Source organism: Urocitellus parryii, assembly GCF_045843805.1.
Source record: "Urocitellus parryii isolate mUroPar1 chromosome 12 unlocalized genomic scaffold, mUroPar1.hap1 SUPER_12_unloc_1, whole genome shotgun sequence".
NCBI lineage: Eukaryota > Metazoa > Chordata > Mammalia > Rodentia > Sciuridae > Urocitellus > Urocitellus parryii.
The window spans coordinates 200343-221565 of NW_027551758.1; the positions used below are offsets into that span (position 1 = coordinate 200343).

The window sequence follows — 21223 nt, forward strand, 5'->3', positions numbered from 1 at the left end:
AGGGAAATTGCATGGTAAAGGAAGGAGACCCTCATTGTTATACAAAATTATATATAAGAGGAAGTGAGGGGAAAGGGAAAAAACGAGAGAAATGAATTACAGTAGATGGGGTGGAGAGCGAAGATGGGAGGGAAGGGGAGGGGAGGGGAGGGGGGATAGTAGAGGAGAGGAAGGGCAGCAGAATACAACAGACACTAGTATGGCAGTATGTAAAAACGTGGATGTGTAACCCATGTGAATCTGCAATATGTATACGGGGTAAAAATGGGAGTTCATAATCTGCTTAAATCAAATGAAATCAAATGAATGAAATATGATATGTTAAGAGCTTTGTAATGTTTTGAACAACTAATAATAAAAAAAGAAAAAAATTTAAAAAAAAGAAAAGAGAAAGTTGGAAAAGACCTGGTTGGAAAAGACCTGTACATGTCATAACATCATATTTCTGTTTACCTGGAGGGGCTTGAATATGTAAACAGTCACTCATAATAAAGACACGAAGGAAGGTGATACTAGAAACCTTTTTAAAGGTCATCTCGGGGGAAAAAAATAAGGTCATCTTGGGGAATAAGAGAATGAGGCATCTCCCATGTGCAGATGCAGTTTTTAAATAGTCCGCATTACTAAAAGGAGAAATGGCTTATTCCAGAGACGGAAATACTCTACTCCTTGACTTGCAATGGGCCACAGCCTAATAAATCCATCACAAGTGGAAAATGTGGGGCTGGGGTATGACTCAGGATACAGCACTTACCCTGCATACATGAGGCCCTGGGTTTGTTCCACAGTGTGCGCGCACGTGCGCGCGCGCGCACACACACACACACTCACACATTTTTAAGTCAAAAGTGCATTTAATAACCTCACCTATGGAATATCATAGCCTAGCCTTGCCTATCTTAAGCATGTTCAGAGGACTTACATTAGTCTACAGCTGGGAAAAGTAATCTAATGTGAAGTCTGTTTTATAATGAAGTGTCAGGTATGTCACATAATTTATTGAATACTGTACAGAAAATGAAAAGCAGAGTGGCTGTATGGATATACACTCACATCATCCCACAGTCAAAAGATTGTTAGCCTGGAGTGGTGACATGCCTGTAATTCCAGCAGCTACGGAGGCCGAGGTAGGAGGATTGCAAAGTCAAAGCCAGCCAGACTCAGCAACTTAATGAGGCCCTAAGCAACTTAATGAGACCCTGTCTCAAAACTAAGCATTTTTTTTAAAAAGGGCTGGGTGTATTGCTCAGTGGTTAAGCTGAGAAAAAAAATGTTAATTCACAGCATCATTAAGTCAGGGACCCACTGTACACATATGAGCCTGGGACATCTTGTCATGCCAGAGAGCAAGGGGACTGACCTGAGAGGACTGGTCATGTATGGAAGGATTCAGGGACCAGCTTCACTGGCCAGAGATGACATCGTTGGAGCACCAACAAGGGCAATCATAGCCACAGGCTGAAACATGAAGTAAGCTGAACTCTGTGAGTTCCTAATGACATAAAGAGTTCAGCCAGAGGGGGCCTGGAAACCAATTCATTATTTGGAGAACTGGTAAATGAGGAGAAGACCCAACATCTACCCCAACTTTAATCTCATTTAATGAAACTATATTCAGGATACCACTGGGTGGACGGCAGGAGGTTTCTCCTTACTGCCGTATTCCAGGTGAGAAGTGAAGAAGAAATGAAGCAGTAGAGCATGACCTTGTGCAGTTCCTGCTGAGCTCATGGGTGAGGGCCAGGGCCACCGCGACTCCTGACATCATTGGGAAGAAAAACCACGTGCCTCTGTCTCCCCATAGCACCTATGATGTACCCAGGCCGAAAGTGAACTTGACAAGGTCTCTACACCTAAACAATCACTGTGAAGAAGAGAGAAAGAAAAAAAGAAAGTGAGGGAGGGAGGGAAGGAGATGGAGTGAGAGAAGGAAGGAAACATGGGAAGGAGGGAAACAGAAGAAAAAGAAGAGGGAAGCCAGGTGCCGTGGCACAGACCTGTAACCTCAGCAGCTTGGGAGGCTGAGGCAGGAGGATTGCGAGTTCAAAGCCAGCCTCAGCTACAGTAGGGGGCTAAGCAATTCTGGGAGACCCTGTCTCTAAATAAAATACAAAATAGGGCTGGGGACGTGGCTCAAGGGTCGAGTGCCCCTGAGTTCAATCCCCAGTAATAAAACAAAAAAGGCGTGAAAAATTCCTCTAGACATGGATTTTATTATTACATGCAAGTGTGTGGAGTGGTGATTATACACACACCACGTACAACGTGATTAGCATCGCCCTCCTCTTAAACATTCACCATTTCTTAGTGTCAGGAAGCTCTAATCTCCTCTCTTCTAGTTCCTTATAAATTTGTGATACGCTGTTGTAAACCACGATCGCCCCACTGTGATCTAACTGCACTTGAAACCATTATTCTCCCCAGAATGTAGATTTTAAGAAGAGTTTTGATTCTAAAAAAGTCGGAGTACTGTTGATGCTTGGTATTCTTGTCCTAAAGTCCCTGACCACTGAATTAGCCATGTTGACTGCCGCCCCTCGGGGTAGGTTCCTATGGGCTATGATCACATTTTCATCCACTGGTCAGGCTGCAGCCCTGTTCAATGTGCACTTCTGTTTCCCTCACTTAACTCACAGCTGACAGCACTGTATCTCATGCCCCAGTGAAGCTTACCTAGCATATTTTCCCCACAGGTAAGTCCCAGATCTTGCTCTTAGGAACACTACACAGCACTTCAGTGCTTGCTTGGGGCCACTTGAAACAGCAAAATCTCTAAGAAAAAAAAAATGCAAATATGCAAAAAAAAAAAAAATCGTGGACTCAATAGAAAAGGACACTTGTTTGTAGCAAGTGAGAACTGAAGCAAAAAGTCAGAGTACCACTTTGAATGACCTCAGCTGGGGGTGTGCATGTGAAAGGACCCAAGGCTTGGCAGTTCTGCAGATGTCTGCAAATTCCTTGAAAAGCGCTATGAGAATTGAGTACTCTGGGTATTGGTTTTGGAGTTGCACATACGTTTTAGCAGGTTGTCAAATTCACAGAATCTGGAGGAATGAGGAGTAATTGTATTTCATAGATCCAGGATTGTAGCTAGGTGAATGGACTTGCTCCAGGTAGGCTGTTTTTGAAAGAGCCATGGTGGTTTTCCAGTGATAAAGACCTTTGATGCAGCCATAGAAGTTTGTGCAAGCTTCTCTGCCCAGCTGAGAATCTTCCTCCACAGTGTGAACAACCCCCGCCCCAGTGCTGTCTCTGGACAGCGGATGGTCCTGTAGCCATCGGGTTAGTGCCGCCCACCTGGTCCACAGGTCCCACACAGTACCCAGATCCATCTATACCTGGTGCCTTACTCTCTCCCAGCCACTTACTTGTCTGTCAGTCTCCTGGATGTGCCTTGGGTGCTCAGAAAAGGTGTGCAAACTGACAGACACCAGGCTCTAAGCTGGACCTCTGAACTCGAAGTGAAATACAGGAGAAAGACCAGGTGTTTGGGGATGGAGGTGGAAGGATGTGTCACTCTGGGCCGGTAGGGGAAAAGTAAACAATTAAACTAGGAGGATCTGAGGCGGGTTTAATTAAAGGATGACTTATAAAAGGATAGGGGCTCTAGAATAATCTTTAGGGCTAGCCAGGCTGATCTGGCACCATCCTCAGCCCCCTCCCCAGGCCAAAGGGAGAGGGAGACGCAGCTGCTTCCGGGGGAGCAGGGAGGATGGAGACATGTCTGCCTTCAGAGGGGCCAGAGCAGAGTAAGAAGGCAAAGCCCTCTGTCCAAAAGGCACGGTCACTGAGAGGTATTACAGTGTCTACAGGGGGTCCTCCTGCTTCCCCTCTTCCTCTCTCGTGTTTTCAGTTCTCCTTCTCTCTCTCTGTCATGTTGCTTTTCATTGACTATTTAGAGTCGCACTCCCTCCAGAGAGGTTACAGACCCTCGCAGGCATCTGCTCTGGATCTTGGCAGACCCTTCCTCCCCACTGCAGGGTTCTGCTGCCTCCAGCCACAGGACTGGGTGGATGTGTCATGCCCCAGCAGGAGGCGAGCAAGTGGAGCCAGGCATCCTCCATTCCCAAGAGCTGCCACCCCAGCCAACATGGCAGGAAAAGCAACCCCCCAGGAATTAAAACCTTCACCCCAGGATCCACCAGGCACCCGCATGAGCTGGGGAAAAGGCGCAACCCTTCAAGAGGTGCCTATGGAAATGGCCAGGGTGCTGCCGACTTGTGGGATGGTGGAGGACGGCCACAGCCATGCCCCAGGTGTGGGCACCCTACCCTAACCCCCCATGCACCCACACCGTACCTGGGGGGTAGCATGGCAGCAGTTGCTGCACCAGGGGAGAAGGGAAGGCTAGGTGAGGCCAGGGCACTCAGTGGGAAAGCAGGTGGCTGAGAGCCCACCTTGGGAGATGGGCCTCTCCTGAGGCAAGGCTCCAGGTCCTGGCACATCCTCCACTATCCCGATTGAACTTCCCTTTAAAATGCAAATTCAAAACAAATTATTAAGAATTTCAAGATGGCCACTGCAGAGCCAGGGCCGTTCTGAATGTGGGACCCTGTGTAGCTGTGCCAGTCCTACACCTATGAAGCCATCCCTGAGAGGAGAGGGACAAGACCAGCTGGAGATGACACCCTAGAAGGGCAGGCAGGGAATAAGACCCCACCCTCGCTTTCCTCCCCATTTCTGGGTGGGTCTCTTCAATGGGAGAACCCAGATGCCAGCCAGAAGGCAAGATTGCCAGTGGAACAGAATCCACAGAGGTCAGCCTCCTGGGGCCGATGGAAGGACGAAAGATGTGGAGAGTCTAATCCCACCCAGTCTGCACCTTCGCCCCTCAATATTCACTCTTTAATATGGGTGGGAAAGAGCTACCATATCACTGGAAGCTAATGTCAGCTTGGTCATTGGTATGGTCTGAATGCTTGTGTCCCCCAGATTCATGTGTGGATCCCTAACCCCCCATATGATGGTCTTAAGAGGTGAAGCCTCAGCGACATGAGGGTGGGGCTTTCAGGAATGCAACTGGTGTCCTTATAAATTTCCATTGTTTATAAGCTACCCTACCTATGGTAGTTTGTTACAGTCACACTCCCACCTGAAACAGAAAGGGAGCCACCAGCGACATCCTCTATATAAAGTAGTGGGACTGCAGGCAACAATGAAGTAACAGCAGCATGACTGCAGAAACCCTGCTTCTGTAGCTGGTCCCAGGACCTACGGGGTAATGACATCCCTTCACCTGCTCCATGATCCCCTCAGCCTTTGCTAAACAGGAATCTTTAGCTGGCAGAGTGATCCCACCTTCCTCTCCTACGGGAACTCCACTGGCAGTCCCGTCTTACTTGGGTTGCTATAGTTTTTTTTCCATAAACTTGTACAGTGGGACATAGAAATATAATAAGAGATGTCCAATGCACCTCCAAGACTCCAGACCTGGCTCTCCCTGCCCCACTGTAGAGCAGATCTTCCCTTGGCCATTGGGACTACTAGCATAGGCAACATAGCACCCCTCCCTGTGCATGTTGTTTGGCAGCAAGAGGAGCCCAGAATAGGCAGGGATATTCTACTTGCAGTGCTTTGGTACCTGGTAGAGAGAGTCTCCCTTAAGTTCCAACACTGCTTTGGTTTGGAAGAGTGTATCCTACAGGTCCATGAGTTGGAAGCTGGGTCTGCAGGGTGATGCTATGGGGAGGTCCTACGGGCCTTTAGGAAGTAGGGCCTAGGTCACTGAGGGAGCACCCCAAGGTACATTCTGGGACCTCATGCCCATCCTCTCTTTTTCTTTGCTTCCTAGCTCATGATGTCAGCAGTTTGTTCCATTGTGCACTCCAAAGCCCCGAAGTAGTGGGGGAGTCACAAGGTCTAGGGATGGATCCCCCAGAACCATGAGCCCAAATAAACCTTTGGGCTATTATTACCTTCTATCCCTGGCTAAACAACCACCTTGCACATGAACCTATTTTGAGCAAGGGCCAGGGAGGCAAGGGAATGGACGTCTGGCACCCACAGGAAGGGCCATCTTGCTAGCTGGCTTGTTGAGCACCTTCTCTGTGTCAGGTGTCCCCTGGTGGTCATCCAAAACAGGTCCACTCATGAACCAGGAATGGGATGTTTCCAGAAAATTCTCCCGGTCCTCCTGAGCATGCAAGTGCAGGCTGAGAGAGAGGCAGGGAGCTGGAGGAGAGGCCAAGGGAATTTTGAGCTGGTTGCTCACACAGTCTCCCTGGGCCCTTGAACAGGCCCAGGCCCAGTCTCCCACTTATTATTCTCTCTTAAAAATGAGGCACTGCTGTATATACCCAGTTATCAGCCATCAGTAATATTCCTTTCACAACAGTCCACTCAGGCTCCAGAGTCCTTGAGATCCCACAGGCAGGAGTGTAGCTTCTACTTGGGCTGACCAGCAACACAGGAAGTGCTGTACTAAGAGCATTTGCCACAGAGGAAGACGGGAGGTCTCCCTTGCAGTGCTCTACGTGGGGCTCAGCAGAAGCTCCTCATCTCATCCTCGTCACTGCCACAGATACTCCCAGTGCCAGAGCTGGCTCCATGATAACAACCAGGGGCAGAGCAGCTCGCCAGTCAGTCTCATGAGCTGCCAGGCTGGAGCAGCACCCCAACCCCCAGACCCAAAGAGACCGGCCACTAGATGTATTGCCAAGCGCAGCTACTTCCCGTTCACTTTAGAAGGGATATCCTGACCTGCCCAGACCACTGGACACCTGGACACTCACCATGCAGCTTGACCCTGAACTTACCTGTCTCTATGACCTTCCGACTTGTACCTGTCCTACAAAGGCACCCACAGTTCCTACTATTTCCTGTTACCAGCCCATTGCCATGAATGGACCAGCATGCTATTTTGCAGGATTTCAAGATTGTCAAGGTTCCTCTGAACAAATGGACAGAACCCTGAAGCAAGGCAGAGAAAATATAAGGCTGTCCCTGCAATAGAAATGCAAATTGCTTTTGACTTCTCATCTGATGGGAATGGGAAAGAGAGCCTTTACCAGGTCAATCAAACACTATGGTGAATGCCAAAAATCCATGTGCAGAGCTGCAAACTTCAGACTTCAAACTACAGTCCGACCACTCCAACACTACTGTAGCATTGTCTAACTTGAAGACATATATATTTTACTATATAATTATATTTTGCCATTTGTCTATGCTTAGTAACAAATTTGCAATTTTTTATTTGATATAACAAAGGCTTTGATGTAATTTCTCTTAGATTTTGCATTTTTCATTATTATTATGCTTAACCTCAAACATATTGATTCTTATATAATTGTATTAGTATTATGAACAATCACATGAAATGTTGTGAATATAATTATAGGGCTGTTTTTCATCTAGTATGAACCTTTCCATCAGTGTGGAAAACTAAGAAAATTTCTTCCCGCTGTATAATCTGGGATTTGTAGCTTAAAGTTTGTTTTTCTGTGAATAAAATGTACTCAATAAATGCTTATATAATTATAGCAAAATGGATTCTGCTGTCATGTATGACTAAAAAGAACCAATAAATTAAAAATATATTTAAAAATGCAAATAAAAAGATGAAAAAAAACCTATGGTGTTTAGAAATGAAATATTTGGGAGGTGATTAGGATTGAATAAATTCACCCCAGTGAAGTCCCCATGACTGGATACAGGTGACTTTATAAAGGGAGGGGAGTGGAGATTTCGGAGGATACCCATCCTTACACTCGTGGTTCTCGCCATGTGAAGCTCTGCCCTGGCTCGGGACGCTGCCAGCCAGAAGACCATCCTCAGCTGCTGCCCTTGCCCCTGATGTAGACCTAGGAAACAAACCTCTCCTCTTTATACTCCTCCACTCTGGTACTGTGTTATTAGCGACAGTGACTGGATTAATAGAAGGCAAATGCTCTGTTTTAATCAGATCACAGATTCATCTTTTATGGGCACATTCAAGTATAAAGTGACCACTTTACTGCTCAGGGCCTGGGAGTTGCAGAGGAAGGTAACGTCATTTATATACTTTAAATGAATTTACATAAGCAGCAAAGGTTCAGAATGGTACATGATAATGTCTTTTCCCTTGGTAAGTGCTTCAAACAGCAAACTCAACAGCAGCAATTAATGTATCCTTCAAAAGACACTCTGTAATCTATTAACTCATGACATTTGACTATTCACCCTATTATTAATCCAAATTTAATATTCACCTCAAAACCAGTTTACTATTATCAAATCCACTAAAATGTCCTACTGAAACAATTTTCCAAGGTGAAAAAAATACAAAGATTCAAGCTGGGGACATGTTGGCTTCTTAAGAGGGATTTTAAGATTGTAGATCTTTGTCTCTTCCCAGCAGCTCTCTGAATATGACCCCAGTTTCCTCATGTTAAAATAAGGGCATTGCATAGTCTGGCTGGCTCTGCAGGTCTAAAGCTCCCATGTCCAGGATCTGCCTATTTTCAGCCCAAGGCATCTTAGGGATGAGGCCAGAATTCCAAATGAGGTTCAAATTTGCAACAACACTAGTGGCCCAGGTACACAGTCTCAGAAAAAGACTCCAAAATGACTTAAAATTAACACATCATACCAAACTTTTTGTTTTATAAGTGAGAAAACTTAATTAAGGAGAAATTTCATGTTTTCTTCTGATTAACCTACTTATCTTTCAAAATTCAGTTCTGAGCTGGAGGTACATAGCTCAGTGGCAGAATGCATGCCTAGTCAGTGGGAGGTCCTGAGTTCCATGCCCAGCACTGCAGGGAGGAAGAAAAGGAAGAGGAAGAGGGAAGGAAGAGGAGGACAGGGGGGGAAAGAGAGAGGACCTGAGAGGAGAGACTGATTTAATTTAGCCATTCACCCAGAAGATACAGCTGGCCACTCCCTACTGTCATCAACATCAAATATTCACTGTGTGTCAGTTATCTGCCAGTCCCTGTTCTAAGCACTTAGGATTCATGGTGCACAATGGAGAAGAAAATCCTTGCTCTCAAGTGGCTTATATTCTAGGTGGGGGGGGAGGGCCGGAGGCACTGCACTGTAAATGTAATAAGTAAATCATGCTGTATGTGGAAGGGAGCCAGTACTAGAGGGAGACAGAAAAGGATCATGGGGATCAGGAACACCAAGAGTGGGAATGGCTGAGTTTGTGAGTGACTTGTTTAGTTAGTTAGTTAGTTAGTTTTGAGTTTGAGATTTTTACCTAGTCTGATAGCTTCATAAAGAGGTGAAAGTTGATTAAAAAAAAAAAAAAAAACTTATAGGAGATGGGGAAAGGAGCCAGGGAGTATCTAGAAGAAGAAGGGCAGGGTCCCACCCTGTGAACATTCTCCACCAGTTCAGGTCACACAGAGCCCTCGGGGCCACCACAGAGGCTTTTACACTCCAGGGTTTGAGTAGAGCAGTGACATGATCCAACTTCTTCCCTGCAGGCCCACCTGCTCTGGTTGCTGTGTGGGGAATAGAACATGGTGGACAGGAAGAGAAGCTCTGAAAGCCGGTGGGGGCTGTTGCAGCCTCTCAGGTAAGAGGCCAGGACTGCTTGGACCCAGGGCGGTGGCGGAGTTCGGCTCTGTCCTGAAAACACAACAGGGTGAGCTAAGAGATGAGATGACACTAATGGGAAACATAAGTAAAGTGTTTCCTTGAGTTTTGTGAGCAAACAAATCAAACCCGTGGACAGGGTTGTGGGAACTCCTGATTTATACCTGTCGGAAGTATAAGTGACAACCTACCACTTGAAACTGGCAATTTGAAGGGGGTGGGGTGTGGTCAGAGTCTTGTGATTCTGACTTCTCAACTTGTAGTATCTGACACTATTTCCAGATAGAATTGGAGGGCATTCAACTGCTGGTGTTCACTGCAGAACTGGTTGGTGTGTGGGGCTTCTCCCACATCTGATGTCTGAAGTACTGAGCGTCTGCATAAGAGGTAGTTGGTACTGAAAACCAGAGTGGGAAAGTGTTTTTCCCACACTATGTAACACATTGCTGCAAACTTTGCAACTTAAAACAATACACCCTTATTCTCTCACACTTTCCATGGGCCAGGAGTCTTTAGCTAGGTCCTCTGTTAAAAGTTTCACAAGGCTGCAACTAAGGTGCCAGGCTGTGTTTTCATCTGGAGGCCCCAGTGAGGAAAATGTGCTTCCAAGCTCATTCAGGTTGCAGACAGTTGGTTTATTTGTGGTTGTAGGATAAGGGATCTAGCTGTTAGCTTGGAGCACCCCGCCATTCCCAGGGGTCACTCACAGTTCTTTGATGTCAACTCCTTCAACACTTCCACCCTCTTCATCAAGCTGTAAGGAAAGTCTTCAATGTAACATAAAGCAATCAGAGGTGACACCGTATCACCTTTGCTTTATTCTATTAGTTAGAAGCAAGTCTCTGGATCTGCACACTTAAGTGCCTGAACACCAGGAAGTGGGACACACGCGGGATCACAGTGACCTGTATCATTAGAAGTGTGTGTGCCCCTCATCTCAACAATTCTGTCTCCTGTTAGCACTGGCATAGCATGGCTAGTGTGACAAAAGAACTTCATTTTCTTTTTAAGCTTTTGTTTTTAGTTGTTGACAGACCTTTATTTTATTTATTTTTTATGCAGTGCTTAGAATCAAACCCTGTGCCTCCCACATGCTGGGCAAGAGCACTTCCACTGGGCCCCAGCCCCAGCCCTAAGAACTTCATTTTCAATTTAAAGAAATCTAATGATCAATTTAATTTAAAAACCCATAGTAAACTCAGTTTCAGGGAAAAAAAATTTTGTGTAAGTAAATGAGACTTCTTTTTCAACTGTAAATTTTATAAAACTAGATACAGATCAAATATCTCCACTGAAAACTCAGTGTTTAAACAGTATGATTGATGTTAATTGTAAAGATATACACCAAGTTTCAAAGACAATACAAAAACCAGAAATCTCTTAAATAATTTCCAAACTGATGTTGAAATGATAAGATATATTATTAAAAACAATTTTATCTGCTTGTACTTATTTTTGAAAGAAACGAGTTACCAGAGGATTTTAAGTTGCACACGTGGTTCAAATTCTATTGCTGAGCAAAAATAAAGAGGTGCTGAGCTTACACTTGGCAAGACACCAATGTCAGCTAATAGTACAAGGAAACATCTGATGGGACACTGTGGAGGGCTCAGAGGGGTGCAGACGGGCTCTCCAAGAGCTGCAAGACTGTTAAGGGTGTGTGGGTGCATCTCGGGGGAGCCCAGGGAGCGCTAGAGGAAAATGGGGTGGTGGTCATTCCGCTCTCCTGGGCTCCACCGCGGGTGCCAGGCGCAGCAGACCTAGGAGCGCTGGCTTGGGAGCCCTGCCGCCCAGACCCCGGCTGCCCAGCCCCTCCCCCAGCTCGTGCGCCCCTGGGTCAGCCTTTACAGACACAGGGTCCACTCACTTCTCAGTGTCTACACCCCTGTCCTTGCTTACCTGGACCAGCCCAGTCACCGGACCTGTCCAGGGCTGCACCTTGGGCCTCCAAGTCTGCCCCTAGAAGGCTCCGTGGGCATGTTGAAACGTACCTAGGTCCCAGGCTCCTGGCACCCACAAGGCCCAGGAGCAGCCCGCTGCTCTCCTGCTCTCATCCCTCAGGTGTGATCCAGCCCCAGGGCCTTTGCCCTGGCTACTCCTGCCAGCTGAACCCTCCTCCCTCTGGTGTGCCTCACTCAGGTACTGCTTCCCCAGGAGGCCTACCTTGCTGTTGAGTCCTCAGCGAGGTGCTGCTGCACACCTGTCACTACTGGGGGAGAAGCTGAGGCAGAAGGATCACTAGAGCCCAGGGGTTTGAGACTAGCCTGGGCAGCATAGAGATCCTGTGTCCGTTGCTGACACACGTAGCAGGACGCCCCGCGCCAGCAGCTGCTCCACCGGCTCTTCGCCCGGTGCCCGCGTGAACGTGCGGCGTTGCTTGACCCTCGCGCAGCGCCGTAGGCCCCGCTGCACGCCGGGAGACCGCGATGGCGGAAGTGTCTGAGAGGACGCTGCAGGTGTCGGTGCTGGTGGCTTTCGCCTCCAGAGTGCTCGTCGGCTGGCAGGCGAACCGGCTAAGGAGGCGCTACCTGGACTGGAGGAAGCGGAGGCTGCAGGACAAGCTGGCGACGACGCAGAAGAAGCTGGACCTGGCCTGAGTGGCCGCCTCGCGATGTGCGCGCGCGCCGGCTTCCTCGCCCTCCCGCCCGCGGAGGCGTGGCAGAGGAGATGCTGCTGCGCGGGCCGCGGGATCCGCTGCAGGCGGTGCGGCGCCGCAGTCAGGAGCTGAAGCAGCAGGTACGGTGGGGCCGGGCGCACCCCGGGGTGGGCGAGGGGGCGCGGGGCGCAAGCAACTGCTCTGCGGGCTCTTCGCCAGGTGTCCGCTGTGAACGTGCGGCGATGCTTGACCCTCGCGCAGCGCCGTAGGCCCCGCTGCACGCCGGGAGGCCGCGATGGCGGACGTGTGGAGAGCACGCTGCAGGTGTCGGTGCTGGTGGCTTTCGCCTCCGGAGTGCTCCTCGGCTGGCAGGCGAACCGGCTAAGGAGGCGCTACCTGGACTGGAGGAAGCGGAGGCTGCAGGACAAGCTGGCGAAGACGCAGAAGAAGCTGGACCTGGCCTGAAGCAGCAGGTACGGTGGGGCCGCGCGCACCCCGGGGTAGGCGAGGGGGCGCGGGGCGCCGCGGCGCTTTCCTCCCAGCGACCCCACTCCCTGGGAGCCGGCGTCCGACCCAAACGCTCCGCACCCGCGACCTCCCCGCGCCAAACCCCGCTCCAGCCCGCGCTGCGCCGGGCCGGGCCAGCCACGGAACTCCCGACCGTGCACGACCGACCGCGTCCCCCGCCCTGACGGCCCCCAGCCGCCGGGTCTGCAGCCCAGGGCTGCGCTGGAGCTGCCCTACCCGCGCCCGCCCCGCGCTCTTCGGGGTCCCTGTCCCTGGAGCCACCGCTCTTGGGGCCCAAGCCTCAGGAAGAGTCCTACTGTGTCAGGACTGCAGGACCTGGAGGGCGAGCAGGGACGTTAACTAGAGGACACACAAGTGATGTCAGCATGAAAATTAGCTTAAAAGACAAACCAGTGGCAAAGGAGATGAACTCTCCCAAAGACTGTGAAAATGGCCACTCTCAGTCTTGGGGAGGTGTGGCCGGCCTGGCACCTAGACTGGCTGCTCCAGGGTGTCAGGTTCAGCTTTCTGGAAAGCACTGTGACAAGGTATAGCCCATGTGCATGCACCCAGGCTGGGTAGTGGAGTTCCAGAAACCTGCCCTATGTAATAATGAAACGTTGGGACAGAGATTGAAAGATAGTAAAAATACTGGTCTCATTGTTGCTTAATAGAAAAAATGATACACTTTAATGAGAAGTAATAGGGCAGTGAATAACTTTTGATGGGATATAATAATACTATCACTAAACTTTTGTTAAATCTTAATGTGTTAGGGAAAATATTTGTGATCAAATGACAAGTTAACAAAAACAAAACGGAATAAAAGGTATCTTAATGACGTTTTTCTATATATAGTACATGAAAAAGATATAAAAGAAAACATGCTGAAATGGTATCTCTGTAGTGGAATGCTGGGAGTAGTGTTTTTTCTCATTTTTAAGTACACAGAACGCCTATGCCTTTTTTTTTTTTTTTCCCCCAGTACTGAGATTGAACCCAGATGTGCCCTATCACTGAGCCACATCCCAGCTCTTTTATTATTCATTTGTTTTTGTGGTACTGGGTTTAAGTCTGGGGCCTTGTGCATGCTAGGAATGTAAGTGCTCCACCACTGAGCCACATCACTAGCCCTTTTTATTTTTTATTGTGACACAGAGTCTGGCTAAATTGTTGAGGCTGGCCTTGAACTTGTGATCCTCCTGCCTTAGCCTCCATAGTAGCTTGGATTATAGGTGTGTGCCATTTCATCCCAGGTCTATTACCTTGCGAGAAAAAAAAAAGTAAATAGCAATTAATAGGTTCATTTTTTTTAGATTCTTAATCAGTTTGCTAATTTTATTTTGTAAAAAGGATCTATTGCCAAGATTTTTACTCTAAATAAAATTATTTTATATCAGTTAAAAATAAGCCAGGCACCGTGATGCAGGCCTGTAATCCCAGCAGCTCTGGAGGCTGAGGCAGGAGGATGGTGAATTCAAAGCCAGCCTCAGCAAAAATGAGGTGCTGTACAACTCAGTGAGACTGTCTCTAAATGAAATACAAAATAGGGCTGTGGTCATGTGCCCCTGAGTTCAATCCATGGTACCTAAAAAGAATTTGAAAAAATAAATTTTAAAATGTACCAAAGAATTTGGCACATAAATATTTAAGTGACTTTGTATTGGAATCACAGTGGTACAGCAAAAGCAAAATTGTCTCCTGGTAGAAATGAAAAATATAACTTGATGGAGTATTGACTTACTTACCGGTAACTTACTGTGGTTCTGCACTTAATTTTAAATTTAGTGGGACATTAAGAGAACCAGGAAATTTTTCAAAAGTAAAGTATAAAAGCAGTTAGTAAAGCAAAAATAAAAGATGATTACAAAATTATTCAACTTGGGGACAAATTGATTCAGGAACCACTTGATACCTTGAATATCTGGAAAGGACGTTTTAATAGTATTAGCTCATTCTTTCTTGTATCCACAAAAGAAACCTGAAAAGAAAGTGGACGGGGCTGGGGATGTGGCTCAAGCGCTAATGTGCTCACCTGGCATGCGCTGGGGGCACTGGGTTCAATCCTCAGCACCACATAAAAATAAAGATGTTGTGTCCACCGAAAACTAAAAAATAAATATTAAATTTTTTTTTTCTCTCTCTCTTAAAAAAAAAAAAGAAAGTGGAATAAATTTCCAGCATGGTATCCATGGGACAAGGAATCAGCTTCCTATTTGGGTCACTGAGTGTATGAATTTTGTAAATGACTCAGGTGGATGCCAAATAATAAGGACAGAGAAGAAGCTAGTGGAATTTACTTTTTTATCTACTTTATCTTTTCCACATAATCTGCAGAAAAGAAACCAAGGAAAGGTGTGCCTTTTTGGAGGGGTACATTGACAAAGATGCAAGTAGTCTTTAGTAACACAGGAAGTCAGGACAAAGTCATGTAACATTCGATGCAATGAATACTATTTGGTAATACGGAATAAACTTATGATACAACAGTGTGGAAGCATAACATTACATGGTTCATGTAGACAAGCGTTCATACTGTACAAGTTCATTTATATAAAAGTTCAAGAGCAGGCAAAATTTAGGGTGGAAGAAAATCAAGACAAGTTTGTCTCAGGAGGAATGGGATGGAATTTACTAGAAAGGACAGTGGAGTTCTTCTATGAGGTTTCAGTTATAAACACACATGTTTGTCAAAATGCAGCAGATATACCTTTTAGGTTTGTGCATGTCTTTGTATGTCTTACATCAAATATTCAGCTCTCTTAGTGGTACCTATAGCACATTATTTAGGGGGCAGTGTATTGGTGACTGCGGTTGACTTCAAAATGCTTAAAAATAAAGTGGGTTGATGGATAGAAAGACCAAATAAGTAGGGTAAAATGTGAACAGTAGAATCGAGGTAGTGGCATATAGGTATTTGCTCTAAAATTCTTTCGACTTTATTGTATGCCTAAAAGTGTTTATTTCATAAGGGGAGAAAAGTAAATTTTTATTTCCTAAGACAATAGACATAACTGAAATGTAAGAATCATAACTTAATATGATGTTTTCCATAGGTTGATAGTCTGCTTTCTGAGAGCCGATTGAAAGAAGCTCTAGAATCTTATAAAAGTCGAGATATTTACCAAAGGTAAAGTATGCTCAATTATTGGGTTTTCTTGGGACTAAGCTTGTATCTCAATGAGTTGGATTTAAGGCACAGAAGTTGTTTGAGACTTTCTTGCCCTCTTTCCCTTCCTTTCTTGCTTTTTCTTATTATTTATCTATGTTTCACCCGAAAGACAAAATAATAATGGTAGATAATATTGAGGTAACAGTGAATAAGATTTTCTAAAATGTACTTTTAAATATTTCCTATCATTATCTATATCTACCTGGTCTTAATTTGAAATGATAAGATCAAATAAAGAATAGTAAATATTAAAAAGAAGCACCCTTCATTTATTTTATACCCTGTATGTGCCGGGCATTATAGTCTGTACTCCACAAACTTTTTCTTAAATTTTTTCAATAATACCATAAGGTACTTATTAACATAAATAAGAAAATCAAGGCTCACAGCAGTTAGTTAGTGCATCTAGCATTACTTGGCTTTAAGACACTAAAGTTGGGAGCCTATGAAAATGTTTTAAGGTGGCTAAGAAATGCAGAATTCCTTGAAGCAAGGGAGGGCACTTGACGAGAATCTCAGAGGTGCAGGGTTTAGTCCATTACAACCAAATGGAAGGATTGCAGGGTGATGTCATGAAGGTCTAGAAGGAACCAGCTACACCTAGTGGTTGTGGGCTTGTTGCTATTGTGCAGCAACTAAAATCTGCTCAGAATGCACTGTGGTGGCTCACGCAGAATTACCCTAGCCCAGAAATGATCAGAAATCTTGCTAGAAGCAATTTGTCTTTGCTTGGGATAATGACCTTTAATTTTCTTGAAAAGATACTGTGTTCTCTATATGAGTAAGTAGTTTCTGGTTTTAATCCCTGGGAAATTTTAACATTAAATAGACATAATGAACTAAACTGAACTAGACTGCTAACACTTTTGCATTAAGTTCAGAACATCATTAAGTAAATCTGCATATTTGGGGGTATTTGAAGAGTTTATAGCATTCAGAAGAACATGAGAAGGGGCACCAGGAGATAAATAGTAAATACTTAAGTAATAAGACCATGGGGAAGAAAAGAAAAGAGCATGAGATTCATTCTATTCATTTAAATTATTTATTAGAAGTATTTGGAAAAGTTTTAATTTAGCCAGGAATTCAAAGTGCCTAAAGGCAAAGTAAAATATAAATAATTTTTTAAATGTCAAATGGAATTTAATTTACCATTATTGGCAGGATTGATTGTTTAAGGAATTATTTCAAATTAAGTTAATAATAGTGAAGAAAATAATAAAGGTAATTGTGCTTGCTTTGCTAGATTTAAAAACAAAATAATATATACAGACTATATTTGAAGCCTTGGGGAAAGCTAAGTTTTGAATTTTCTTTTAAAAAATATTAAGCATTGGGGCTGGGGATGTGGTTCAAGCGGTAGCGTGCTCGCCTGGCATGCGCTGTGCGCTGGGTTCGATCCTAAGCACCACATAAAAATAAAATAAAGATGTTGTGTCCACCGAAAACTAAAAAATAAATATTAAAAATTCATATTCTCTCTCTCTCTCTCTCTCTCTCAAAATAAAAAATATTAAGTGTTTATGGGGAGAAGAGATTGAACCCAGGCCCCTTTGCCACATGGTTACATCCCTCGTCCTTTTTATTTTTTTCTTCTGAGACAAGGTCTTGTTAAGTTGCCCTGGCTGGCCTCAGACTTTCAATCCTCCTCCTCAGCCTCTAGAGTTGCTGGGATTGTAGATGTGTGACACCCCGCCTGGCAATAATAAGTATTTTTAAGCCATAGTTAGCTTGGGAATAAAATGATCCCTTCACCGTCCCTTAAAAATTCACACTGATGTTTGCAAGTCTGAAAATGTCATTTTGCCCTTATGTTTGATTAATAGTTAGCTGGTTATAGAATTTAAAATAATTGCTACTAAAACTTTTGAAGGCATTATTCAGTTTTCTTTGCATGCAGTGATGCTGGTAAGTCCAATTATCGTTCCTTAATAATTAGCCTGTTGACTTTTCAGCCTTGGTGTTTTGAAATTTTAGCACAATATATTTTGGCATTGTTTTTATCTGTTTAGCACCAAGTGGATAGTTTCATTTTGAAAACTCATATATTTCTCATGAGCTCTGGGAAATTTTATTTTACTAAAGATCACTTCTTTACTTCCATTTATCTATTTTTTCTGAAACATCTTTGAGTCGGGTATTGAGTATCTTGGATAGATTATCTAGGTTTCTAAACCTCTCATGAATACTTTTGTTGCTTGTCTTTTTCTTACGCCTGGGAGATTCTCTTGACTTTTTTTTTTCCTCCTAAATGGAATTGTAATTGAGGATTGGGTAACAAATACTGACAGTATTTTGTATAGCAGCCACAATTAAGTCCATCAGACATTCCAAATAAAACATTAACAAAAATTTTTATAACTTCTATGAATGTTTTATTTTACTGATCATGTTGTTCATTTACTAGTGTTTTTTCTTGTTTTGAATCTTTTTTTTTAGAGTATCATATTTCTGCTTTCAGATTTTCTCCTTCCATGCTTAGGTTTGTTTTAAGTTTTCTTCTGTTCTTTGAATTGTCTTGCTTCCTTGGTGCTCGGATTCCTATTTATTTATTAATTTTACATTTCATCCTTATGTTGCTGGTTTTCTTTATTTAGTCTGGTGGCCCTTTGCTATTCATTTTTATTTGAGAATGTGAGCCTGGGTTGGTTATTCTAGAGCCCTTTCTCGGGTTCTTCCACTGTGGCATATCTTGGTGTCTTTCCTGTTAGCACCATATGCTGAATGCAAATCAAGTTCTTTGCAGGTGGACAGGGCTCATCATGGGGTCAGGAACCAGCCTTTAGTCTGAGGAGCCTTCAGTGCAGGAATAGGTGTGCTGGAAAGTTCTTCAGTAATTATGATTCTCCCCAAATCATTTATTATTATTATTATTATTATAATATTTTAAGAAGAATTTTCTGGTTCAGTGGGAAAACAGAAGGTGAGATAAGAGAAGAGAGCTAACAGGCTCAGGATTTCTGTTAATAAACTTTAAAAGTTACTACATTTATTACAAAAGAGCCTTAACTAAATGTAAACTTAATGAGAATCTTTGCTCTTTCCCCTAGTAATACAAAGACCCCTGATGGCTTTAAGATTGATTTCCCTAAACGTGCACCCATGTGCATCCTAGACAGACCTTCAATGCCCAAAGCATTGAACCTGTCCCGAGAGCCTGTTCAAAAGGGGTGTGTAGTGGCAGTGGCAGTGGCAGGAAGAGGCAGCCACTGCCACTGCCACTAGTCCGAGTGCCCACTCGGAGTCCGAGTGCCCACCTGCCCTGCCTGCTGCCCTCCCAGGGACCCACTGTGGTTCTTTTTAGAACCTTATTTTCTCTGCCTGGAGTCGGGCTTGTTGGGAGACTTACACAGCTGTGGTGGGGGTCAGTTGTGTCTCATGTCCAGTTCCTTGGCCTTGGGAACTGTAGAGCTGGGGAGGCGTCTTAGAACCCAGAGCCCCTCCTCATTTTAGACTCAGGAGACTGAGGCCCCAGGTCCCTGACATTTCTGAGCCTGGTTTTCCTGCCCAGGGCCTTGGAGCGCCCCTTGGATCATCTAAAGCAATGGGTACAAAGGTTTTTACATGTGGATTTTTAAACATTATTCTTAACAGTAGCCAATGGCCTTGCCTGCTTAGTGATTGAATGATTTTTTTTTAAATAGCTTTCTAATTGTGACAACAGAAAAATCATTATATTTTCTTTCTTTTTTAAAATTTAGATGTATCCAGTTAAAACAGGCAATAGATGAGAATAAAAATGTTCTTCAAAAGCTAAGAAAAGTAAGTATTATGTGAATCATATTAGAAAACAAACTTTTTCTATAAATATTTTCACTAAGAGGAATGAATTGGAGTCGGTAAGTTCCTGGGTTTGCATTAGAAATAAAGCCCAACCCAGAGGTGCTGAGTGGGGGCATGGTCTCCCAGGTGTGCTTCAGAGCAGAAGAGAACCTCCAGCCCTGCTGAGCTCTTCAGCATTAAGGACCCAGAAACCCAGACACTGCCTTTCAAATGTGTGCATTGTATAACTTAGATGAGGGGCAGTTTAGAGCCATTTTGATTTTAATCCCACTGTGGGTAGAGTCTAGCCCCGGGTGAGTGGAAGGAAGTCTGGTCTCGGTGGTGGCTCTCACAGCAATGACTGCCAGATTGGAGGAGCAAGCTGTACCCTTGGCCATCCCTTCAGGACCTTTTTTTTTTTGTATGGGCCTGAGTTTCATCTACGTGTCTAGGGCTAGAGGCTCATGGAGCAAGTGGAAGTCACCTGAAAGTGTCCCCTGCCTGTGTCTGAATCCTTGTTACTGCATCTGAGAGTCTCTTCTGCATTTCTGCAGTGACACAGAACTTTTCAACGCAGGAGGCAGGCTCGCCCCGAGTTTGAAAACCTAGTTAACCCATTTCACAGATGGGAAAACAGCCTTCAAAGGTGAAGAAACAATGTCTCTGTCAGTAAGCGGCAGAACCTGGGACCAGCCCTCTCCTTTCTGACTCTGGAGCCAGTATCCTGTCAGACCCTGTCCCTTACTTGACTCTAGAGTGTCTGCAGTGCTCAGCAAGAAACAAAACGAAAACAAAACCATGTGGTTTTGTGTTTTCATTTGGCTTGCATTCCAACTCAATTACTTAACTACATTTCTTTTAACTCTGATGTATTTCCCTAAGGTAAGTATAATCTCACACTAGTCTTTATTTTGTCCTACAGCACTTACTGTGGTTTTTATTGTTATTTTTTTAAAATGAATGTAATTAGGAAACTAAAATTCATTTTTCAATGAAATATTCTCTCCTAGGCGGATGAGTCTGCACCTGTCGGGAACTATAATCAGAGAAAGGAGGAGGAGCAGAATTTTCTGGACAAGCTCACTCAACAGCTGTAGGCGCTTGCTGTGACCACAAGCAGAGAACATAGAACTGAGTATGCCATCTTCTTGCCTTCATTCCTTTCTTTCAGATATTATGTTGCTATCATTTTTACATTTGATTCTGAAGTAAATATATGCTATAACAGCATAGATATGAAGAAATGACCACAATGGTCTGAATAATGAGCAGTTTTATTGTACATGATAGGACATGTAAAATCCCAAGAGAGATGTAAGGATGTGCACGTCCTAGTCTTTGCCCTCAGATTACTCAAGATGTAGCTGGGAAAGCAAAACAGAGGTGCGAGAAGCTACGTAAATAAGTGTTAAATAACTAGGATGATGCCCTGAGTGTCAGTGTTGATGGGTAAGGAAAATGACTTGCAGTGTCTACTGACAGGGTCTCCTTTCTTATAAATGTTTTTTAAAAATTTGAAGTAGACACATAATTGTTTTTCTGCTGGAGAGAATGTTAATAATCTCTCTTACAAATTACAAAAGACTTTAAACAAACCCAGTTTGTAAGGAGCAACAAAATATCAATTATTTAGACCCTTCAAATGCTGTTCCCCAGCTTTTTAC

At 44.5% G+C, this 21223-nt stretch overlaps 2 protein-coding genes and 2 long non-coding RNA genes across 7 annotated transcripts in view; 2 read left to right on the forward strand and 2 right to left on the reverse strand.

The window, feature by feature from the left end:
• Positions 1-978: 978 nt before the first annotated feature.
• On the reverse strand, positions 979-3505 carry LOC144251262 (uncharacterized). Its single transcript, XR_013342656.1, has 2 exons — positions 2674-3505; positions 979-1864 (listed from the first exon to the last, which is right to left on the reverse strand). It is a non-coding gene; the product is annotated as an uncharacterized LOC144251262 (long non-coding RNA).
• Positions 3506-7269: 3764 nt separating this feature from the next.
• LOC144251259 (uncharacterized) lies at positions 7270-11913 on the reverse strand. Its single transcript, XR_013342655.1, has 3 exons — positions 11686-11913; positions 10230-10276; positions 7270-9555 (listed from the first exon to the last, which is right to left on the reverse strand). It is a non-coding gene; the product is annotated as an uncharacterized LOC144251259 (long non-coding RNA).
• A 35-nt stretch (positions 11914-11948) lies between these two features.
• On the forward strand, positions 11949-12188 carry LOC144251261 (mitoregulin-like). The gene has a single exon (XM_077794285.1). It carries the CDS (start codon positions 11949-11951, stop codon positions 12117-12119), a length of 171 nt encoding a protein of 56 aa, XP_077650411.1. The 3' UTR covers positions 12120-12188.
• A 3491-nt stretch (positions 12189-15679) lies between these two features.
• The window catches only part of LOC144251260 (nephrocystin-1-like), a 40049-nt gene continuing 34505 nt past the window's right edge, over positions 15680-21223 (forward strand). For all 4 annotated transcript variants that reach the window (XM_077794281.1, XM_077794282.1, XM_077794284.1 and 1 more), the window contains exons 1-3: positions 15680-15755; positions 19499-19559; positions 20570-20694. The gene's annotated coding sequence lies outside the window, so the exon portion shown is untranslated. The remainder of the gene's footprint in view (positions 15756-19498; positions 19560-20569; positions 20695-21223) is intronic.

Bases quoted from the DNA above. Each gene is read 5' to 3' on its own strand.
- LOC144251261 (XM_077794285.1), top strand. From the start codon at position 11,949: ATGGCGGAAGTGTCTGAGAGGACGCTGCAGGTGTCGGTGCTGGTGGCT.